At 48.9% G+C, this 20,390-nt stretch overlaps 1 protein-coding gene across 1 annotated transcript in view; it reads right to left on the bottom strand.

Annotated features, from left to right (window-relative positions):
* The window catches only part of LOC8032264 (protein jagged-1), a 97,908-nt gene that overhangs the window by 1,430 nt on the left and 76,088 nt on the right, over positions 1–20,390 (bottom strand). Inside the window, exons 6-15 of the mRNA XM_040504004.2 lie at positions 13,503–13,910; positions 6,398–6,511; positions 5,290–5,403; positions 3,373–3,486; positions 3,020–3,136; positions 2,408–2,635; positions 2,061–2,185; positions 1,397–1,651; positions 803–916; positions 352–517 (exon numbers count right to left, since the gene is read on the bottom strand). Of these exons, the coding sequence (XP_040359938.1) occupies positions 352–517; positions 803–916; positions 1,397–1,651; positions 2,061–2,185; positions 2,408–2,635; positions 3,020–3,136; positions 3,373–3,486; positions 5,290–5,403; positions 6,398–6,511; positions 13,503–13,910 (1,755 nt within the window). The remainder of the gene's footprint in view (positions 1–351; positions 518–802; positions 917–1,396; positions 1,652–2,060; positions 2,186–2,407; positions 2,636–3,019; positions 3,137–3,372; positions 3,487–5,289; positions 5,404–6,397; positions 6,512–13,502; positions 13,911–20,390) is intronic.

Consider the following 20,390-nt stretch of genomic DNA (forward strand, 5'->3'; position numbering starts at 1 on the left):
AAAAGCCTGCTTTTTATCATTGCACACCTGCATAACACAATGTGCTGTGTTCTGCAGATGGCAGTCAGGTTCTGCAACATCGCACGCCTGTAGAACATAATCCCTGTGCCTGAATGTCTAATATCATTGAAGATGAGCAAGAACGGCAGATGGTGCCTGCCGAAAAGCACCCAGCAAGTGTAATCTCGTGGTAACCCGTTACTTGAAGCATATCATCTGGCACCCTTGGAACTAGATAAAGTATATTTTTTGCACCTTGTGTAGCCCATAAGTCAAAGGTCTATCTATGCAGAAGCTAAATCGAGGTCTTGACAGCGAGTGCTTTGTGCATCTGCAATGGTGTAGACTCACCTGTAGTCCTTTGGTCCAGGCCAACAAAGGAGGTCTCCACCTTGACCTCGATGACTGAAGCCAAGGCTGTGCTGTTGGTCAGCTTACGACTGATGAGGTCAGCCAGCCGCCTGGCACTCTCGCTGACGGCCGCATAGGTAGATGCTGATGCGTGCCCCGGCATGGACTGCATTCAAGACGTACAGGTTGGAGACTCCTTCACACATTGTGTGCCCATCAAGAACGATTAAGGACATCAGATGTAATACATCAGGGTAATCAGATTTCAAAGCCCTATGATGGCTACAGCAACCCATCTCCTACAGAGTGACTTATGGTCCAGGATCATTGCTTACTGAGGTCATGCTTTGTTGAATGCTCAATTTATATAACTGAGAACTCCCTGTTGTGTAAAATGCTATTGTTGGTGTCCGGCATAGTAAACAAGAAGCAAAATCGATGGAAGACTCACCAGAGTGACCTCAATGCTATCGGGGTCCGCCATCCTCTGTGCACACAGGATCAGGATGGAAGGTCTTGGGGAGAGCTGCCGAACACCGTTGCACAAGGACTCCACAGTGGTGCCCTGCATGAGAACTGGTTTCAAGCACAGTCTTGCATATCACCTTTTTTTTCATTTTTACTAAAGCATTAGGTGGTGCAGTGCTGAGAAAAATTAGTTGCTTGAATTCAGACATCAGACTCCAATTATTCAAAAGATTTTCCAGTATGATCCAATCAGTGATTTTCCAGAAAGGCTGCTAAAGAGAGCCAGAAGCTTTTCACACCCTGTTGAAAATTGGGTCTACCTATTATTTGGTGCTATGTGGCTTGCTGGCCTTGCTGAATTGATGTATGTTGTGTGAAAGTGCCATATACATGGCTGTAAATGATTCTGAAATCTGAAATTCTGACATCTTCAGGAGTGACATCTATTCAGATACCTTGGAACATCATTCATGAAAAGAAATGCCGCTTAATTCGTCCTATTTACAGATTTCAAGATCTTTCCATCTGCAGGGCCCTGGTCCTCCTATGAGCATGCGCTAAGGGGAAAAACGCTTACCGGTGTCATGGTTCTCCGGTCAAAGAGCAGGGTCATTTTGGCACAGTTGTTGCTGGGATCTGCTCTGTTGGGCAGGCATTGGGAGGGCTTGGTGGCATGTGACGTGTTGGCCACATCGCTGCAGTCCCCTCGCGGCCCCCCGGTGGGACAGGGGTTCACAAAACACGCCTCTGGGGCCCTGGCTAGGCAGGTCTGCCCCAGTGGACACTGGCCGGTGGACCCCACGGGGTCACAGCCAGACTCCGGGCATGGGCCCTGTGCAAAAAGGCTCAGGATCAGTCATCAGCGCTGGTGCCTGCCATCGCAAGATGACAATAGGTCAATCAATACCATATCTAATCTGCCTTGTTTGCATCAGTGGATAGCACTTCCATGTGCTATCCACAAATTGGAGTAAAATGGAGCAGGTGCTCCCTTCGGTGATGACCACTGTGTCAGCAAGTGTTGTCAGCTCCAGCTGCTAGATTTTATTAGAGCCTAACAGTTCATTGGGTTGGCTGGGGCATGAACATATCTCTTCTACTTATTACTTTGGTTTAGATTAATTGCTATATTTAACTTCCAATACTTATGGATTGCCCAATGAGCTCATTTGAGTGAAAGGGACTGAGCTCTATAGAAAGAATTTGACTGATTAATGGGAAGTAACTTGAACCGAACTCACAGGTGAGCAAGTAACGGATCCCGAGGTGCAGCTGCACAGGGTACAGTCCAGTTGCCATCGGCTGCCTTCTGGGTACACGGTACCTTTCCACTCGCACGGGGTGTACGTTGATGGTGTCACCAACACTGCATAACAAGAAAACACACTCGGGAACTTAGTATGTAACAACTGATGCTGTCCTGAATGAGCACATTAGTAGGGACACGCTGTGTCCATCATTGCCAAAGTCTCTGAACTACCCAAATAACCATCTCAACCTGAAACAGTGATGTCATCAGTGACATCAGCAAGACTTGCAGGTGCTCGCAATCATCTATTGGTTTAGGGTGAATGTCACTGCCACATACCAACGTTGCAACGTTTGCCAGTTCGTCCGGGGGGGCAGCTGCAGAAGTAGTCTCCGATGGCGTCTTGGCAGGTGCTGCCCACGGCACAGGGGCTGGATGCACACTCGTCCACGTTGATGCGGCAGTCTGGACCCGCGAACCCCGAGGCACACTCGCATCGAAACCAGTTGACTCCATCTATGCAGCGACCTCCATTGTGACACGGTTGGCCCCGGCAGTCATCAACATCTACAGGGGCAACAAAGACTTCAGTGGTTCATCATCATTCTGCTGTATAACTTTTTCCACAAATAGTACTCTACTAATCCCTTATGAAGAGCATCCAAATAGGACGGTGCCCATAAAATGTTCTGTGCGGACCGACACACCCACAGACCAGTTAGTCAGAGAAGTAAAGAAAAGAGCTCGATGCACGAGACACACGCTGGCCAGAACATTTGAGCCGAGCAGAAAAGCAGACGCATGTGTCCAGTGTCCTCACTGAAATAATTTGGTAGAATTTCGTCCTTCCCCACAGTTCCAAGTCTAATAGGACATGTGGCTGTCCATGAATGCTCCAGACAATTTGCAGGTGTCCAGATAGAGTACTCAAAGATGTCGGCGAGAACTCACTCTGCTGGCACAGCCTGCCCTCGAAGCCCTCTCTGCAGATGCAGGAGAAGCTGTGGCCCCTGTTGACGCATGTGGCTCCATTTTGGCACGGGTTGGACTCGCAGCTGCTCCCTTTGGCTGTTTGTGGAGGGTGATACGTTAGTCATGTCCAGACAGGGGAAGCCCAGTGTCACTAATACTGTCGGACTGTGACCCAAAGTACCCCGCTACTGTCTTCATCATCAATGGCACAAAATGGCAGAGATTGCTTGAAGATACCAGACTCTATCTGTGGTTGCCAAACTGTCAGCATCTTCGAAAGTGCTACTGGGTTTTCCGAGTGTAATCAATGAAAAAAAAAAAAAAAAACTTACCAATTTGGCAGGTGTGGCCTTGGTAATTTTCTGGACAGTGGCACACAAAGGCATCCCCCAGGTCCTCGCATGTACCCCCATTGAGGCAAGTACTGCTGTCACAGTGGGAGTCCCCTGCAGCATGAGTTACAATTCGTTAGGTTGCTTAGAGTAGTAATGCGATAGCATATTAAGCTACTCGGCACAGATTTCTGCTTGTGTATGTCGCCTCTAATGTAATTAATTTTCCGCTAAATTTAGTGGAAAATTGACTTCACGTGACCTATGCAGCAATTCAGATTCCCCGCTAAATTTAGTGAAAAATTGACTTCACATGACTTATGCACCAATTTAGGTTCACCGCTAAATTTAGCGGAAAATTGACTTCACGTAGCTTATGCACCAATAGACCCTTTACAAATATCCCATAAGCCCGTGCGTCCCGCGCGACGAATAATGTGAGTCCTCGATGCAGCCCTCCCATCGTCTTTCCTCCCACTACCATGTGGCATACGCGAGCAGGCGCAGGTTACCAACGCAACAATGTTTGAGCAGCCGAAAGCCACGTCGGACGAGCAACCGAGCGCACAGAAATGGGAGAGAGGGTACCGCATTGGTGCTCCTTTCTCTTCCCTCTCCTTTGTACCGGCTCTGTCGTCTGCTGCATCAACGCTTTGTCAAACCTAGTCGAACCCTGCCGCGGTTGCGGTGCGAAATCGGTAGGTTTGGTGACACTGCGAGATGTGAAGATAAGTTACGACGAATAACATATTCAAATAAGTGAATAGCTTCAACTGTTGCGATGCATTTACGCTGCGACAGATACGGTACGCCGCCAACGACGTACGCCGTTCCTGCGGCTGCTGGCGGTAGCTGCCGCGACTCGTGCGTAGCCGCGGAGGCGCAACGAGAAAGCGCGTGATCTGTATCACTTTGGGTTCCCAAAATTCCCCGCCGTCGTGGCGCTGTGCGTTTCGCACAAGGAGGTTATATTAAGCCTTCTGGAGTGGTGGTCTCCCGCACTCTCCCATGCGACCGGGTGAAGCCAGTCTTGCCGGTCGGTGGCCATCTTACTAAAGGTGAAACGAAACGGCACTCGAAGCGGCAGTAGCAGTGCACCGTTGCTTTTGGGGCTGCGTATTAAAAGAAAAACAAAACTGAATATTTTATTTGTTTAGAGGCCCCAAAAGCTGCTAAAAAGGTAGAAAGCCGATCCGCTTTCTACCTTTAGTAAGATGGCGGCGGTCGCCGTTTTTGGCGTCAGCTCCGCAGCGCCACCGCCACTCTAGAAGTCCTAAATATAACCACCTTGGGTTCGCAGCAGGTCTATTCAGGTTCCCCGCTAAATTCAGCGGAAAATTTACCAATAAAGTTGCCCCGCTTAATTTAGCAGAAAATTTATGTCACGTGACCTATGCACGAATTCAATTTCCCCAGTAAATTTAGTGGGGAACCCAACACCTGCCCATATGTGCAACTATTAGTGCTATTGCATTCATAGATAATAACCCTTGTGGTTTCTACAATGATCAAGTTGGTAAATGCCAAAAAAAAACCACAAACAAGAAATTTGCTTTTGCCATCAGTTTTTATTTAAATTAATTTGATAAGGGAGTATAATAATGCTGTCCGATATATAAAGCAGAACAAATAAGTTTTGCAACTATTTGCAACCTCTTACATTATGGAATGATATAATGGAGGTCGATCGATTGGATATGATATTACTAAAACAAGAAATTTATGTTACTTAAACATTCTTGCAGAATAGTTTGGATGCCGCTCATTTTGTATTTATGCAGAACAATCATCATGTTTATTAAAGCAAAGGAAAACTTTTCCCCTAGATGTCTATTCCTAACTAGTATGTGCATCTTGAGAACAGACAGGTGAAAACTACCCGTTAGTGCATGGATGACAATGCTAGGGCAGACTTACTCAGATTGCAGGTCTTGCCTTTCCACTGTCCCTGGCATTCACACAGGAAGTCAGCAATCAGGTCCGTGCACTTGCCATCGTTGTGGCACGGGTTAGGATGGCACTCATTGCGGTCTGCGAGAGCATTGCAGGAAGCACGTATGAGACGTGGTCAAACTGGGAGGGAACCTAAAGTCCCTCGTACAGCCACCAAATACGCTAAGCCATAGCCTCCTTTATACTCACAAAGTCCTGCAGTTGGACGACAGAGCTATAGAGTGCCTGGTCGCAGATTTGGAACGCGAGGATCTGGTAGCACAGAGCATCAAAGAGCCATTTGTCAGGGAACCTAGAGTTCATGTATAGCTGCTACCTACGGTAGCAGAGTTGCGCATTCAGCCTCCTTTCCCGCACGAGCTGGATGCTTTGCTCCTCACGTGACTAAATTTGGCGAATAGCGGCGCCGCGCATGGAAAACAGGAGAGGAGGAAAAGGAGGCGGAAAGCAGGGAAACATACGCCGGGGCAAGAGAAACGTCGGCGGAGCGACCGTAAAGGTGGCTTTCTTGCACGCCAACGGATGCTTTGCTCCTCACGTGATGGATCTCGGCGAATAGCGGCGTGGCGGCGCGGGGAAAACAAATGCGCAACTCTGGCTCCCGTAGGGAGCGTCAGCGCATAGCGTTTGCAGCGGCGAGGACCCGAAACACACTTGTTCGCTCGGGAGAAGTGTGTTTCGGCGTATCGCCGCAGCGGGACGCCAGTCACGTGGCTCTCCTCTGATTCATTGTGTGCCGCTCCACCTTTTACATTTTGGCGGTCGCTTCTCGTGCCGATCTGCCAGGCTTTGTCAGTATATAGGAAGCTATGGCTATGCTTGGAGTATCAACATTCCTCTCTAAGAGTGTTTCGTGGGCGTTGCCATTTTGAGGTTGTGTCAGGAAGCTCAAGCGGTGTTGTTTTGTTCTGTCGCGGATTATGTTAACATTTCTAGAGGACGGAAAAGCGCTTCCTACATTTTCAGGCAAAGCTTCAGATAAATAGCAAGAAGATGGCGGAAGTGTCTCTAGTCCCATGCGTGGGCATTAGGTGGTCCGTATAATTTGCACAGACACTCCAAAGGCACCTACTGTTGCTGCAGTGAGGTCCCTCCCATCCGTCCGGGCAGAGGCAGCGGTAGCTGTTCAGGCCGTCCACGCAGGTGCCTCCATTCACGCAGGGCCGAGTCGCACAGTCGTTGATGTCTGTACAGAAAAGAAGGCGGTGGCGACGATATGATCCCTCCGTGTCTGCACTGCGGCGAAGCATGCAAAGGGTGCGGAAGGGACGACATCACTAGAAGATGAGGCCTGACCCTTACGTCATCGTTAGTGGACCTCCGACCCGCCCCGAGCGGTAAAGACGCTGAAGCTCGACTACGAGGGTACGCCACAAAGCGGCAGACGCGCGCATCTTGGCGTCGCCGTCTGCTAGCGTCGCGCCCGTTGTGAGACACGGCAAGAGACGCTCGCGGCACTGCGTGGAGCCACACGTGATGACGTTTGGGGGAAGGCCTTGCCCCGCGTATTGAAAGGGGGGGTAGCCCAGGGGAGAGGGACCACCACCGGGGGGACCGGAGGAGCGGCATTCCAGCCGCATCCGGCTCCTCGGGGGTGGCGCCTGCACCGGCGGCTTCTGGGCTTGGGCTTCTGGACAGCTCCCGGCAGCTCTACCCCCCCGCCGCGCACGCTCTTATGCCCGGCTCAATGGAGCTCTTGATGACTCCGAGCGCACGTCGGTCGCGCTACCGAAAGGACCGCCTCCTCCGAGACACCGGCGGCCACGCGCCCGTCGAGAGGGAATGGCCACCCCCCCTCCCTCCCGGCCCTTTTGGGGCCAACACTGATGATGCCCTCCGTCCCCCCTTTGCGGAATGCCAGTGGAGTGGAACTCCGCGAGGGGAGGTTGCCCAGCGAGTTCTTTACGCAGGTTGAAACATGCGTGGCGCAGTCGATGCCCGCGGGCGGAGGTGATCGAATTCGCGCGGTCATTCCGGAGCGCTCTGGAGGGCTTCCCTTTTTGACGCCACTTTCATTTCATGAAAACATCTTGGATTTCTTCTGGTTTCTGTGGCAGTGAAGGGCGTATGGTTACGTGAAAACTGAGCGCTGGTCTGGACAAGGGCTACCTCTTTCGCCATGAGCGCGTGCTTGAACTAATCTTGCACTGGTAAGAGCCCGCGTGCTCGGCAGGCCCATTCGAAGCGCGCAGCTCGCTCTTCTGGCTTTTGCTGCGCTTTAAAGTGACACAGGCGCGTCCCAAATGCTCACAATTTGCGCGTGAAATTAAAGCTCCATGATTAAAGTCATGCTTCGCGTTTGTTACAACTTCCGACAGCCATCGTGCGAACGCGCGAGGAGTGCTTAGCCGCCATGACGTATTTGTCGCTACTACTCGTAAGGCAACTCAAACTCATCAAATGGCTTTACGTGATACGTCGAAAAAGCGTCACCCCATGTAAACTAACGTAAAAAAAGAAGAAAAAAATACGAGACGGAAGTCTGTTTTGTGTTTTTGAAAGTAAACCCGTTTTGGTATCTCTAGACGCGTAGTTTGCTTTATAGCCTAAAGCCTTTATTTACGTTTGCTTTGGTCCGTAGCAAAGGATGTCTCCACCCTGACACACGCGAACATCCATTTGACTGAAGATAACGTAGTAAGGAAAGCGAGCTGGTTATACTTAAACATTTCTAAAGCCCATAGAAAAGACAAACTAAAGACGTCTCGGTTGAGACGTCTTGTTTGTCCTCTCTTTGTAGCCTCCGTCTTGGTTTTAGAAATGTTTATTCATTTGCCTCTTTGAGAACATTTTCTTGATGGCTTTGTTGAATGTTGGCGATTCGTCTTTTGCTTGTTACTATGATTAAGATAGGCTTATGGGGCGCGTACTGTTTTTTGCGTAGCTGGAGTTGTAACGCAGCCGTCGTGCATGTCAGGCGTTTGTCGCTCTTTTGAAGACCAAATATACGCAATAATCAAATATACTGTGTAACACCCGAGACTTTTATTAACAGGATCCGGTCCCTTAGCCAAACGTTTTGGCTAAGGGACCGGATCGGGGATCTGCTATCTCGAAGGCCCGAAAATAAATAAGTAAATATAAATGAGGAAAAAAAAGCTATAAATAACCCTAGATAATCATATAAATGTACCATTGAAAGAGTAAGAAAAAAAAATGAAAGACGTTTACAACACTCTGTAACGCCGAATTAGAGCGCAGCTCTTGGGGAGGAGGAGGGAATCGTACTGAGGGGAGAGCATACCCCGTGCTCTTTCTTCCTCACCTCCTCATCCTCGCTGTTACTCCTCCCCTCCTCCCTCCTCTTCCTCCTGGTCGTCATCCTCCCCTCCTCCTCCTTCACCTCCTCCTCCTCCCTTCATCCTTCAAGCTCCTCCATTCCTTCTCTTCCCTCCTCCTCCCCTCTTCTCCTCTTCCCCCTCCTCCTCACTCCTTTCTCCTCCCCTCCCTTCTTTCTCCCCCTGCCCTCCCCTCCTCCTCCCTCCTCTCTTCCGCTCCCTCTCCTCCCCCTCATCCTCTCCCTCCTTCTCCCCTCGTCCTCCTTCCTCCTCCTACGAGACGGAAAGCCCTAGATGCATTACCACATCAAATGCGACCGAATAGCCTTGAAGAATGGGTCCTGCCCACTGGATCTCCTGAGCATCGCAAGGCAACCTTCGATTCCCTTCTCAGTTACGTGAAGGAAGCCAAACTCACACAATTCATCTAAAAAAAAAAAACACATAAACTCATTCGCTCAAAGATGACTGTCACAGATTTCAATAGCTACTTTTGCTTTTCAATGGTTATGTTGTTGTCCGTTGCCGTGTTTGTGAGTGGGGTGCGCGAGCGCCGAGGACAGGAGCACGAGCTTAGCCCGCGCGCGCGAGGTTTTGTGGAACACACCGGCGGAGTAAGGTTGCGACGGTGTGGATGGTCGGCGCTGAGCAGATCCGCGTCGGTATGGTTGTTCGAACACCGAGAAGGTATTCGACGGAGACGGGTGTGAGTGCTTGTGAGTGAGTGCTGTGCGTCACTACAACACCCAAGTCACCATGGCTTCCCGACCCCGACTGGCGGCGCAACGAACCGGACCTCCACCTGCACCTTGGAACGCTGACTCGGCTCTCCCCCTCCAAAACTGTATGACAACCTCGATTCGACTTTTGATTTTTTTTCTTTCCTTGTTTCGACTGTGTGTACGTCCTGTGTGCCTTTCCTTACTTTTTGAATTATTTTACATAAAATACTGTTCGTAACGTCGGCATGCTTTGCTCTCAATTCCTCCCGCCTCTCAGGATGTCTATCGCCAAGGTGTGGTCCTAACACCTGGACAGCGGGCCAAGTCAAATTCCAAATTTGTTTGTTTAAATGGGATCTTTAACATCCGAACCTGTGACAATGACTTAAGTCAAGATCGGCGAGCGTGAATCACCTTTTTATAATTATAATAGACATTTTTCAACCAACCAACCCCCTCCTCCTCCCCGCGCGGTGCATCATGGGAAATGTCCCATAATGCATCGCGCGCGACCCTCGTGACGTCACAGGTGACGTCACGAGGGTCCCGCGCAGCGCATTATGGGGCATTTCCCAGAATGCACCGCGTGGTTACGCCGACGGCAACGGCGACGCCGCTCAAGCCGGAAACGGGCGACTAGGACACACAGGGCAAAATACTAATGAGAATGATAGAAGTGACGTTGACGATACGCAATAGATACGACACAGGACATTAAGCACAGTATACACTGGAGCGCAAAGGAATTTTAAAGGGATACTTCAACGAAATTTGAAATATTCCCGTCGTGTTTAAAAATAGGTTGAATATGATCCACAATATCCGTAAATGACAATCGCACGTTTGTATTTTGATCCTGGTGGCTGTATTTTTCGTTATAAACGGCCCACTCTGGCAAGCGCTCGGAGAAGGCCCAGCTTAGAGCACGTGACATCCAACGCAATCGTGACGTAGGTCGTCTCAAGACGAGCAAAGCTACGGCGAAACTGACGTCGAGAGGGTGGCCTAGGCGTTCCAGCCACCGAAGCGGCTGCTTTTGTACGAATTTTGAGTGACGGGTTAATCTTCTATAATCTTCTAGGGGGACAATAGCGACTTCTGCGACACACAAAAGGGATTCTCGGGAAGAGGGGAATTCCTCCTTCCCCCCTTCTCTCGTCGTGGCCGGAGACGAGACAACCTCCGTCACTAGCTGTCAAGGTTCCTAGACGAGCATTACAAACGAGGCGTTAGCGACATCCACCAGGTGCTCCTCGCTAATCGTTTAATTCGTTTTAAAATTCCTTTTCGAGACTTTTTTAAACAAGATATTGGTATATTCCATGTGATACCGCTCTTTTGAGCGCGCGCCGAAATTTCTTTGTAGTATTCCTTTAACATGCATAGTCACACATATATGAAACTGGGAACTAAGAATGGTGATAAAAACAAAAAAAGACCCGGGAGGAGAAACGTTTCAATACCGCAGAAAGTTGTCTCTTTTCAAAGCGGGAAACGTCTCTTTTTAGGATAATGCAAAGGTGCAAGCGAGTCGGACAAGAATAACGATAAAATTCCGAGGACACCTAAGCATTTCTTATGAGTTGTGAATGGGAAAGCATGAATGGGAATGGGAAAGCATGAATGTCGTTCTTCCGCTCCCTTAGTTCGTCTGCGGCGCACTGGCGTGGACGGCCGCGTTTCGCTGCTGCTGAGGTAGCCGCCGATGGCCGAGCGCGGAGCTTGGCCGTGCAGCCTCTCCGGAGTTTGCCCGTGCTGGCTCTGCTTCCTCTTACCGGCAGCCGGGCCGCTGCGTGCGCTGCGCCGCCATGGAGAGGGTTTCTCTGGTGGCGTCCCTTGCAACTACACCGCGCGAGAGCCAATGGGAGCCTCGTTCCTTGAAACTATTGGTGAATTCCGCTCGCAGATCTTGAGCGCTCCAAAAGCGCTCCATTTCGAGCGCGCATATTCCGGCTGGCAGATCTGGCTCGAGTTGGTCCATCTTTCTCTCACAGATCTCTAGCGGCGCCTACTCCACGGAGCGCCTCAAACCCCGCCGAACTTGCTCTGCGGGATTTCACAGATCTTCCCGGAGGTTGACTGAGCGGCCCACGTGATTTTCTCCTAAATCGGCAGCGCGCATGCGCGGCGAGGTTGGCAGGGTCGGCGGGCCGGTGGAGCCACGGTCGGGTCGTTGAGTTGGATCTGTTCGGGTGCGTCGGTTGTTTACGAGGGATTGTGACGGCTCGAACGTTTCTACCTCGCATAGATCAGGGATACAAAGCCGGGTCTTTGGAGTGTGGTAAATTGTAAGTGCTGACATCTGAAGAACGACAGAAAAGTCGGAGGCGGACGCAAAGTTAGGCCTGTTCGTTCTGCAGCCACTGACTGTTTACAGTTTTACACGGCATTCCGCCGGCGTTTTCCCGTGCAATAAAGCAAGAAGAGATTAGGCAACGACCGTGCAAGTGATGGTTTGTTACCTCTGTGTTTATTGAAGTCGTACCAGAAATCTGAACTCCGCCGATGGCGGTCGCTGTCCGTGCCCCGCCGCTTCGAGGCGGCTGAAAAATATGTGACGGTGCCGAACGTGGACGTCTTCGTTATTTGTGACATGCGCGCAGTGGTACGTGTAATTTCGTCCGGCCTGTGTCGCTTGTTATGTGTCGCGTGTTATTTCTGCAGCTAAGCAGTGAGAGTTGTCACTGGTCATCGGAAAGATCAGTCGGCTGAGCTGAGGCGTTGGTGGGCTTGTCAAGTTCGAGCAGCGGCCATTTTAAACGGCGGAGGGGGAAGCGGGGGGAGTGGTTTGGGGGAGGTCGCTCCAAAAATTCGAGTTTATCTTCCCCTCGTCGATTCGGAGCGGGTCCCACGGAGCGGAATTTCGCCTTCGTCGTGGATTTTGGAAAGCGCTCTGGATCGACGTGTAGAATTCACCATATGACGCGCGCCAGCCAATGGGGGCCTATTCATCAGATTTCTGCTACAGACGCTTCGCTCCAATGGGACAGGGGAAGGTGCCGTTTGGCGCGCGCGGCTTCAAAAGCTGATGACGTCGGTTCTCTCCATGGGCACAGTTAATGCTTTCGCATTAATAATCCCTGGAGAAGGGGGAGAAAGGACACGTTCTACCTCCTTTTCCTTCGACTCGAAAGTTTCTTCTTTTTTAGGGGCGAAGCTCCTTAGGGGCTAGCCATGTCCGTATGTCCGTCCGCCGTCGGGTAACGAGCACGTGAGCACGTGCTCCCGTGCTCGGGTAGGGCAAAAAAAAACAACAACAACCGCATCTTTACGTGATGATTGATGTTGATTGGGGCGAAGCTCTAGTGGTGCTTGTCTGCGTGGGCGGTGAGCCGCAGCATGCCGAGCCTTTCGTTCGTTTTCATCCATGTCAGAAAGAGAATGTGTGGTATGGAACGTGGTTATATACGCATTTGAGCATTTGATCGCAGCGTGACATGGATGAAAACGAACGAAAGCCTCGGCATGCTGCGGCTCAGCGTCTACGCAGACAAGCACCACCAGAGCTTCGCCCCAATCAACATCATTCACCACGTGGAGTTGCGGTTTTTCCCCCTCACAACAGTGTCGGGTGTTACACAATATCATCACCAGCTCTCCTCCACATTCGCAGCCTTTTCGATACGCAATAGACCCTTTTCAAAACTCCATCAAGCAGCATCGGCAGTAACCAGTCGTTTTGCACAAAGCGGATCCGAGTCAACGTGTCACACCATATCGCGCAGCCCTTGTGGCTAATGGATGCCCAAAGAGTGTGCCCAAAAAGAGCAATGGCGAACTAGGATCACTTGCGCGGCAGCTATTACAAAAAAAAAAAAAAAGAAAAAAAAAGGTTTTGTTGGCTACAAACATTTCATAGAAGGCCGTTTTATCGAACACGATTTCATAATAGCGCAGCAGAAGCCTAGAGATTTCTGCCATGTTTACGTTGCTTGAACATTGAGCGAGCTTAATAAGGTCTATACTTTCTTGGCGATTCACGAGTAGTGACCACGACTGAGCTGTCTTTAATTATTATTCACGAATATACGTTCCCTTTGAAAACGGCGAAGTATCGACCGTGCCGCTATCGGAATCGTCGGAACAACCTACTAAATCTCTCGATTGGCTACGGCGGGATGATAATGAGGAGCTCCGGACTTTAAGCTCTCAGAGAGGGTGTAAAGGGGCGACTCACTCTCGTGGCAGTAGCGTCCCGTGTAGCCGGGGTCGCAGAGGCATCCGAAACCCTGCGTCCTGGGCAGGCAGCGTCCGTGGGGTCCGCACAGCGAGGCCGCGTCCGGGGCCAGCGGGGCGTCCCCCAGCGCCGAGCAGGAGTCGGCCCCGCTGCACGGGGGCCTGGCGCACGGCCTGGGCCGGGTGCAGTTCTTGCCCTCGAAGCCGTCGGCGCAGTGGCAGTAGTAGTCGCTCTGGCCCAGGTTGAAGCACGAGGCGCCGTGGCCGCACGGGTTCGGGTTGCAGGGATCGTCGTCCACCTGGCAGCGGACGCCGCCGAAGCCCACGGGGCAGATGCATCGGAACCGGCCGCCGGGCAGCGGTACGCAGTCGCCGCCGTGCTCGCAGGGCCGAGCCGCGCAACCGTCCGACGCCGGTTGGCACACCTCCTGCGCGACGCAGGACGTGCGCTCAAGCACCCGGTCGACTTGGGGGGACGATTCGTTTTGGCCGTCCCGCTTTAGAGATTGGTTTATGCCCTTCGTACTGCCTCAGTGAAGCATCGTGTTTAGGGTTCCGTGTTTTCGGGGTCTATCTTTTGTGAATCTCTGAGCTGTGTTTTTATTTATTTATTTGTCTTAAGAGGGTGAGAAGGGGTTGCTGGATGTTTCTTTTTGTGTGTGTGTGGCAATTTTTGGTGTTAAACAAAACAAAAACAACACAAAATGATCTGGACTTTAGGATTGTGCGTATCTTTGAATTCTCGAATGGGAGTTTCGAATAATACGCTGTTCGATATTCGCTTGGAGATGAACTGCGATACTGGTATTTTTCATAAGTGTCGATCGCGGCGGGTTAGCCCCGTTGAGCGCGCTTTTTGCCGAGCACCGGTGCACTGAGGAGAAGCAACACGCGCGGAGCTCGCTTGCGCGGGTGTTGCGTCTACTACTTCTGAGATCTTGATAGCTACACTGCAGCAAAAGTTTCAAAATTAAGCTGACTATTGCATGCGTATATCTTCGGAAGAACAGATGCTAGGCGGCTGAGACTCCCGTTCTGTCAGCGAGGGCGTGAGTCCCGGCAACCTGGCAACCTGCTTTAATCATTCTATTTTTTTTTTTTTTTAAGATTGAAGAAAATAACTTTGCATATAACAAGGGTATCTATAAATCCACTCGATTATGTATAACTGGGCATCTTTATAAGTTTAATTTTATGTCAAATCCGTCGTTTACTTGCCATTCCAATGTAGGCATTGGACTTTCCGAGGCCACATTTGATATATAGTTAGATCAAAATGAGCTTAGAAATTTAAAAGTGGAAGTTTAAAAACAGTTTTTTACAAGTTCAGCTGACTTTTCGCTTAAGCGTGGTACAGTGGTGAGGAGCACAGAAGAACTTAGAAATTAAATGTGAAAATATTTGGCTAAAAACCAGTATTCGCTTCGAATTCGCATCAACCTCAAAATCCACTATTCGCACATGACTGCCTATTTCGAAAAATACGGAACACGGGCACCGGATTCTCCAACCCCAGGGAACAAGCACCTGATCCGAGTGCTCGGGAGAACTATCGACACGAAAAGGAAACCGGCCCAGGGGAGTGGTTCCCGAAGCAAGAAGCAGCCTCGCCGACAGGACACACAGTAAAGCTGCAGATAAAGGTATACCGGGAGTTCCCGAGGGAAGAGAACCGTGTTTTTCTGCCCGGGTAAATAAACTATGCATAGCAGAAAGCTCAAACTTCGCGAGAATATGACGCCAGCGGTTGGGATAGAACGTTGAAAGATTGAGAACATGACGCCACCTGGATCAAAACATAATTGAGAAATACGAAAGACGGGAGGAAAAACACGGTTGTTTTTACTTAATAACTCTTTGTATGTCCGTGAAGTCGGGGTTGATCAATAACAGCTCTAAGGCGGGATTTTCTTTTTTCTTTTTTTTTGATTTTGATAAAATCAGCTTGGTGGTTAGTTTTCGGTGTTTGTCGGTGAAATACCGAAGACACAAAACCGTGCTTATGACGTGCCCGGTTTTCGTTGAAACCAGCATTCGAAATCAGTACCGAGCGAGTGCAAGCAAACCGAATGAATTTTTATTGGTTGGAGGTGTCAAAATATATAAAACAAAGTAAAGGTACCATGAAAATGTTACTATCCATCACGTACAATTTAGAGCTCTTTCCGTGGGTACACATCTGTCAATACGTTTTTTTCGAAAAAATCTGTGTACCGTAGACTTTTTTGTATATTAATAAATATGTCAGGGGGGCTTCGGCTTTGTTTACGAATTGGTAAGAAAGTCGCTTTTATTCTCAACTAAGAACTCCGGAAATGTGCGCGTTTTCACCAACAAAACTTTCCTTATTTTTTTTTTTTTTTTTGCAGGATTTACGGCGGTGTTTTTGCTCACTCTTTCGGAATCGAGCCACAAAAACGAGAAAACCGATTCATAGAAACCATAGTGTCACACTGTCGGATGTCGCGATCCTGGCGCTTGGGCGTGAAACTTTCGGCGAAAAGCACGAGCAAACGCGAGTGTCGCAGTCGTCGCGGCGTCCCAACTTCCGGTTTCCGAAGCTTCCGTGGATTGTCAAGCTGGAGAGGGACGCCGCCAGGATCGCGGCCGGCGACAGCGCGGCACGTTTATGACGTCATCGGGCGGAAACCAGTCGGATCACTTTTTTGGACGCAGTGTACACACCGGTCGGAGATGCGCTCCGGCAGGCACCGTAGTCGTAGCGGTAGATTTTCTACCTCACCCACCGAAAACCCGTCCGTGAACACGAGTCCCGCGCCAGCGTTCGGGAGGAACTCGTGTTCCATCGGGGAGGACACGAGGTAAAGCCGAACGCCGACGCGCGACTCTTGTGACGCTCTTTTGTTGTGTTACGTGGCTAGGAGCCAGCCACATATAACACATTCTGCATTATGAAAAAAAGAAAAACGTAATAATACGATCATATTTTACGCATATATTGAAAGAACCGTTCGACATTATATGTAGTTTTCTTAATGAAGAACGCACATGTCAATTTGATGTTTGGATTTGGTTGTCTACCGTGCTTTCCCTGTCAGATGGCAGATAAATATTTTAGAGAGAAGCTCTTACGCGCCCCGTTTCCGTGTTGAGCGGCGTCGCCGTCGCCGTCGGCGTAACCGCGTGTTGCATTATGGGACGTTTCCCCTAATGCACATGATGTGACGTGCGACGTCATGAGGGTAAAATTTTCTCGCTGAATTTGGTGGGAATTTTTCTGCTAAATTTAGCGGGGAACATTTCCCGCTAAGTTTAGCGGAAAAAATTCCCCCTCGTGACGTCACACGTGACGTAACGTGTGACGTCACGCCCTCGTGACGTAGTTTGACGTCACACGTGACGCCACTCAACCCGTAAAAAGTTTTGCGCTAATATAGCGGGGAAATTGACGTCACGTGACCTCAGCACCAATTCAGTTTCCCCGCTAAATTTAGCGGGGAAATGTTCGCTAAATTTAGCGGGAAATTTAGCGAAAAATTTCCGCTAACGGGAGGGGAGCAGGAGAGGAGGAAAGGAGGGTACGGAAGGGGAAGAGGGCATACCCTCCCCTCCTCTCCCTCAAGAGCTGCGCTCTAATTCGGCATTACAAGGAATTGTAAACGTCTTTATTTTTTTTTGTTCTTCCGCTTGTTTTAATTTTATTTTTATTAGCGATATTTTTGTTAAATAGATGTAGCGCACAACACCGAGATCATAAAGATACGAGAGACTTATTCAACCACTTAAAATTGTGAAGTTCGCTCGTAAAACTAATTAAGTTTTTCCTTCATTCATGGGATATCGGTCGTACTGGTAGACAAAAAACCTTTTTTGCAATAAAGTCTGTTAAAAAAAATCAGCAGACCAGGAACCAGGCATTTCTGTTAACAGTGCTGTACCTGTGATCTGGGCCCGAGCACGCAGCGCGATCCCTTGGGGCAGGCGGCGCAGGGCGACGGCGTCTCCCGGTCCGGGGCTCCGCTGTGCTTGGCGGGGGACGCCTGCGTGTCGTCGGGCGTCTCGCAGCTCGAGCCCCTCCAGCCCGGCTGGCACAGGCAGCGGTAGCCGGCCACCAGGTCCAGGCAGGTGCCGCCGTGCAGGCAGGGCGACGACGAGCACTCGTTCACGTCTGGGAAGCAGAGACGAACGCTTCTTTTTTTAAGTCCGCGCATACCCCATTTCATCGCAGGGCATGGCAACACAATCGTCACGTGACCAAACGTCACGGCGTCAAGTCATGACGTCACGTCACGTGCCATGGTGTTACCTGGCATCTTGGTATCACTTGACACTTCGGCATGACTCAGTGACCTAGCGTCGTATGACCACGTCGCGTGACGTCAAATCATATACAGGGTGTCACAAAAAAAAAAAAATTTACACGTTTTCTTTTACCGCCAAAAAAAAAAAAAACTAGGCATCGCCAAACGCTCATTTTTCGCTCAAAGGTAGCGCTAGAGGTCACAGCTAGATGCCAGAGTTTCAGACCAATCCGATATCTATTCAAAAGTTATATGTGATTTTCTGAAAATTTCAATGGGAAAATGGAGCCCATTTTTGCCCTTCTTCGGTTCCTGGTGCCATAGAGCCCCATGTATTCGAAAACTCCGTCGGCCGCCATTTTCCCATTAGAATTTTCAGAAAATCACTTATAAATTTTGATTAAGGTATCGGATCGGGCTGAAACTTTGGTATCTGATTGTGATCTCTGGTGGTATACCTTTGGGCGGAGAATGAGCGTTTGGCGATGTCTGGTTTATTTTTGCGGTAAAAAAAAACAACGTAAATTTTCTTTTGCGACACCCTGTGCATTACGATTAACACTCCCGTTTATTGCATTTCAAAACAAGTTTAAACGTTCGCTTCTTAACTATAGCGGGTTCTATGCATCGTAGGACTTGAACGAAAGGGACGCTGCCATTTGGTTCTTTTTAATGCCATGGAGCGAGCCGACGTCATCGGCTTTGAAGCCGCGCCAAACGGCCCCTTAACTCCTTTCTCCAAGTGAAACCGCAATCTGATGGCTCCCAGTTTTAAAACTATACGCGAAAGCCGGGCACTCAAGAACTATCAAGATAACCGCTACCAGCAGAGCGCTTGTATAATCCCTCAAAAAATATTGTGAACATTAACTTGGTTTAAGCATTGAAAAACAGATTTCCAAACTATGCGATGCAGGATATCTTACGACTCTTCTAGCCCGCCCCCCCCCCCCCCCCCCCCCCCTGGTCTGTGAGAATATTTGCAAAATATTGAAACGCACAAGGACAGACTCCAAAGAAAACGGAGATACTCTAAACAATGACCGCCGGAAGAATGAACATTCCAATCGTTTGCTCAGCGCCAAACAAAGCATACTCTATGTGCAGAAGAGTTAACCAACCAACAAACCAAATGAAAACATGCGACACTTCCCACGGAACAAGATATGCCCAGGGCCAAGCAGGAGTTGTTCATCACATTCCCCTTTCGTGCAGTAAGTGGTAACAATGGCCAAACAGGCCGATGCATAAACGACAGAATTAGGGAGCATGCAGCTTCTGTGGAGGGCACAGCAGCAGGCAATTTCTTACTCCTTGTAATACATGCGATTGCAGTGCAGCATTCAGCAACACCACCATTCTGGCAGCAAACAAGAATCCTTTTGCACATGAGGTGCCAGTCGAGGCACTGGCCATTGAAGAACGCGTGGAGGAATGTGTTAGTGCCCCGTCCATCACTATCACCACGTGACACACACAAGAAAATCGGTGTTTGCGGTGCGCCATGCCCAGAAGGTAACGGTAAATTTATTAAGTTTCTTGTGTAAATATAATTTAAAACTAATAATGTGTGCATGCATATGTGAACATCCTCCGAAGAAGACGATTATACATACGAAGAAGTGTATAAAAGCAAAGCTGTCAGTCAGCAATTTTGTCTTATCTCGTCCTTTCTACTTCTGTTTGTGTACGTTCAAGCTGACCCATCACCCACTATACTTCGCCCATTGTATGAACAATACGGAGATAGGCAGTATTTCAAATACAAGTATTTTAAAGGCGTGTTTAAAGTACGTTGAGTATTTTGTATTTCGTATTGAATTACATATTAGGAAATGTATTTGTTGATTGTGTTTAAATAATAAAAAATTAGTATGTTAAATACTTGTATTACAAATGCTGTCAGCATACAATGTTGTGCACTGTTCTCAATCAAATGCTATTTTTGGCACTCCTCTTTGCGATAAGAGTGTTAGCAAAACCCATTAAACTTGCTGCGCCTTGTGCATCATGAACGTCGAAGAAAAAGAAGGAAGAAAACAATGTATTTAGGGGGGGGGGGGGGGGGGACAAGATGGGTAGACTTATAAACTGTTTGGTTAGGTGCTTTAATTTTTTAAAGACGTTATATGCTGTTTGAAAAGCCTCTGGTGCTTGGATTAAACGTTTGGAAATAAACTTGCACTGAACACAACGTGTTTCCTAATGTTGTGATCGCCTACCAAACGCCAAAACCCTTTTATTTTTATTCTTTCTTTTTATGCACTCCATTCTTGGTACATATGAGCTCCACTATTCAATTTGGCGCTGTCTTTTTAATTTGTAATTTAAGTTAAATCTAAGATTTCAAACTGGGAAAACAAATTTTATTTCTAAAATTATTGGAGAATTATCAAATACCCCTCGTTGTATTTGCATGTTGTATTTAAACGCCTTTCTTAAAAAGTGTAATTGTATATGCATTTAAAGACATCTTGTTGAAGTATTTTTTATTTGTATTTCAATCCCTGGGGTGTTGGTATGCTACCACTTCGGCTCGCGTTTTTGGTTGTTGAAAAATATGATCGCCGAAGTCCCCCGCCGTTATCAATGGTTTTCTAAATGTGTTAGCATTTATTATCCTAGTA

Source organism: Ixodes scapularis, unplaced genomic scaffold (genome assembly GCF_016920785.2).
Source record: "Ixodes scapularis isolate PalLabHiFi unplaced genomic scaffold, ASM1692078v2 PGA_scaffold10__122_contigs__length_95168666, whole genome shotgun sequence".
In the NCBI taxonomy this organism is placed as follows: Eukaryota; Metazoa; Arthropoda; class Arachnida; order Ixodida; family Ixodidae; genus Ixodes; species Ixodes scapularis.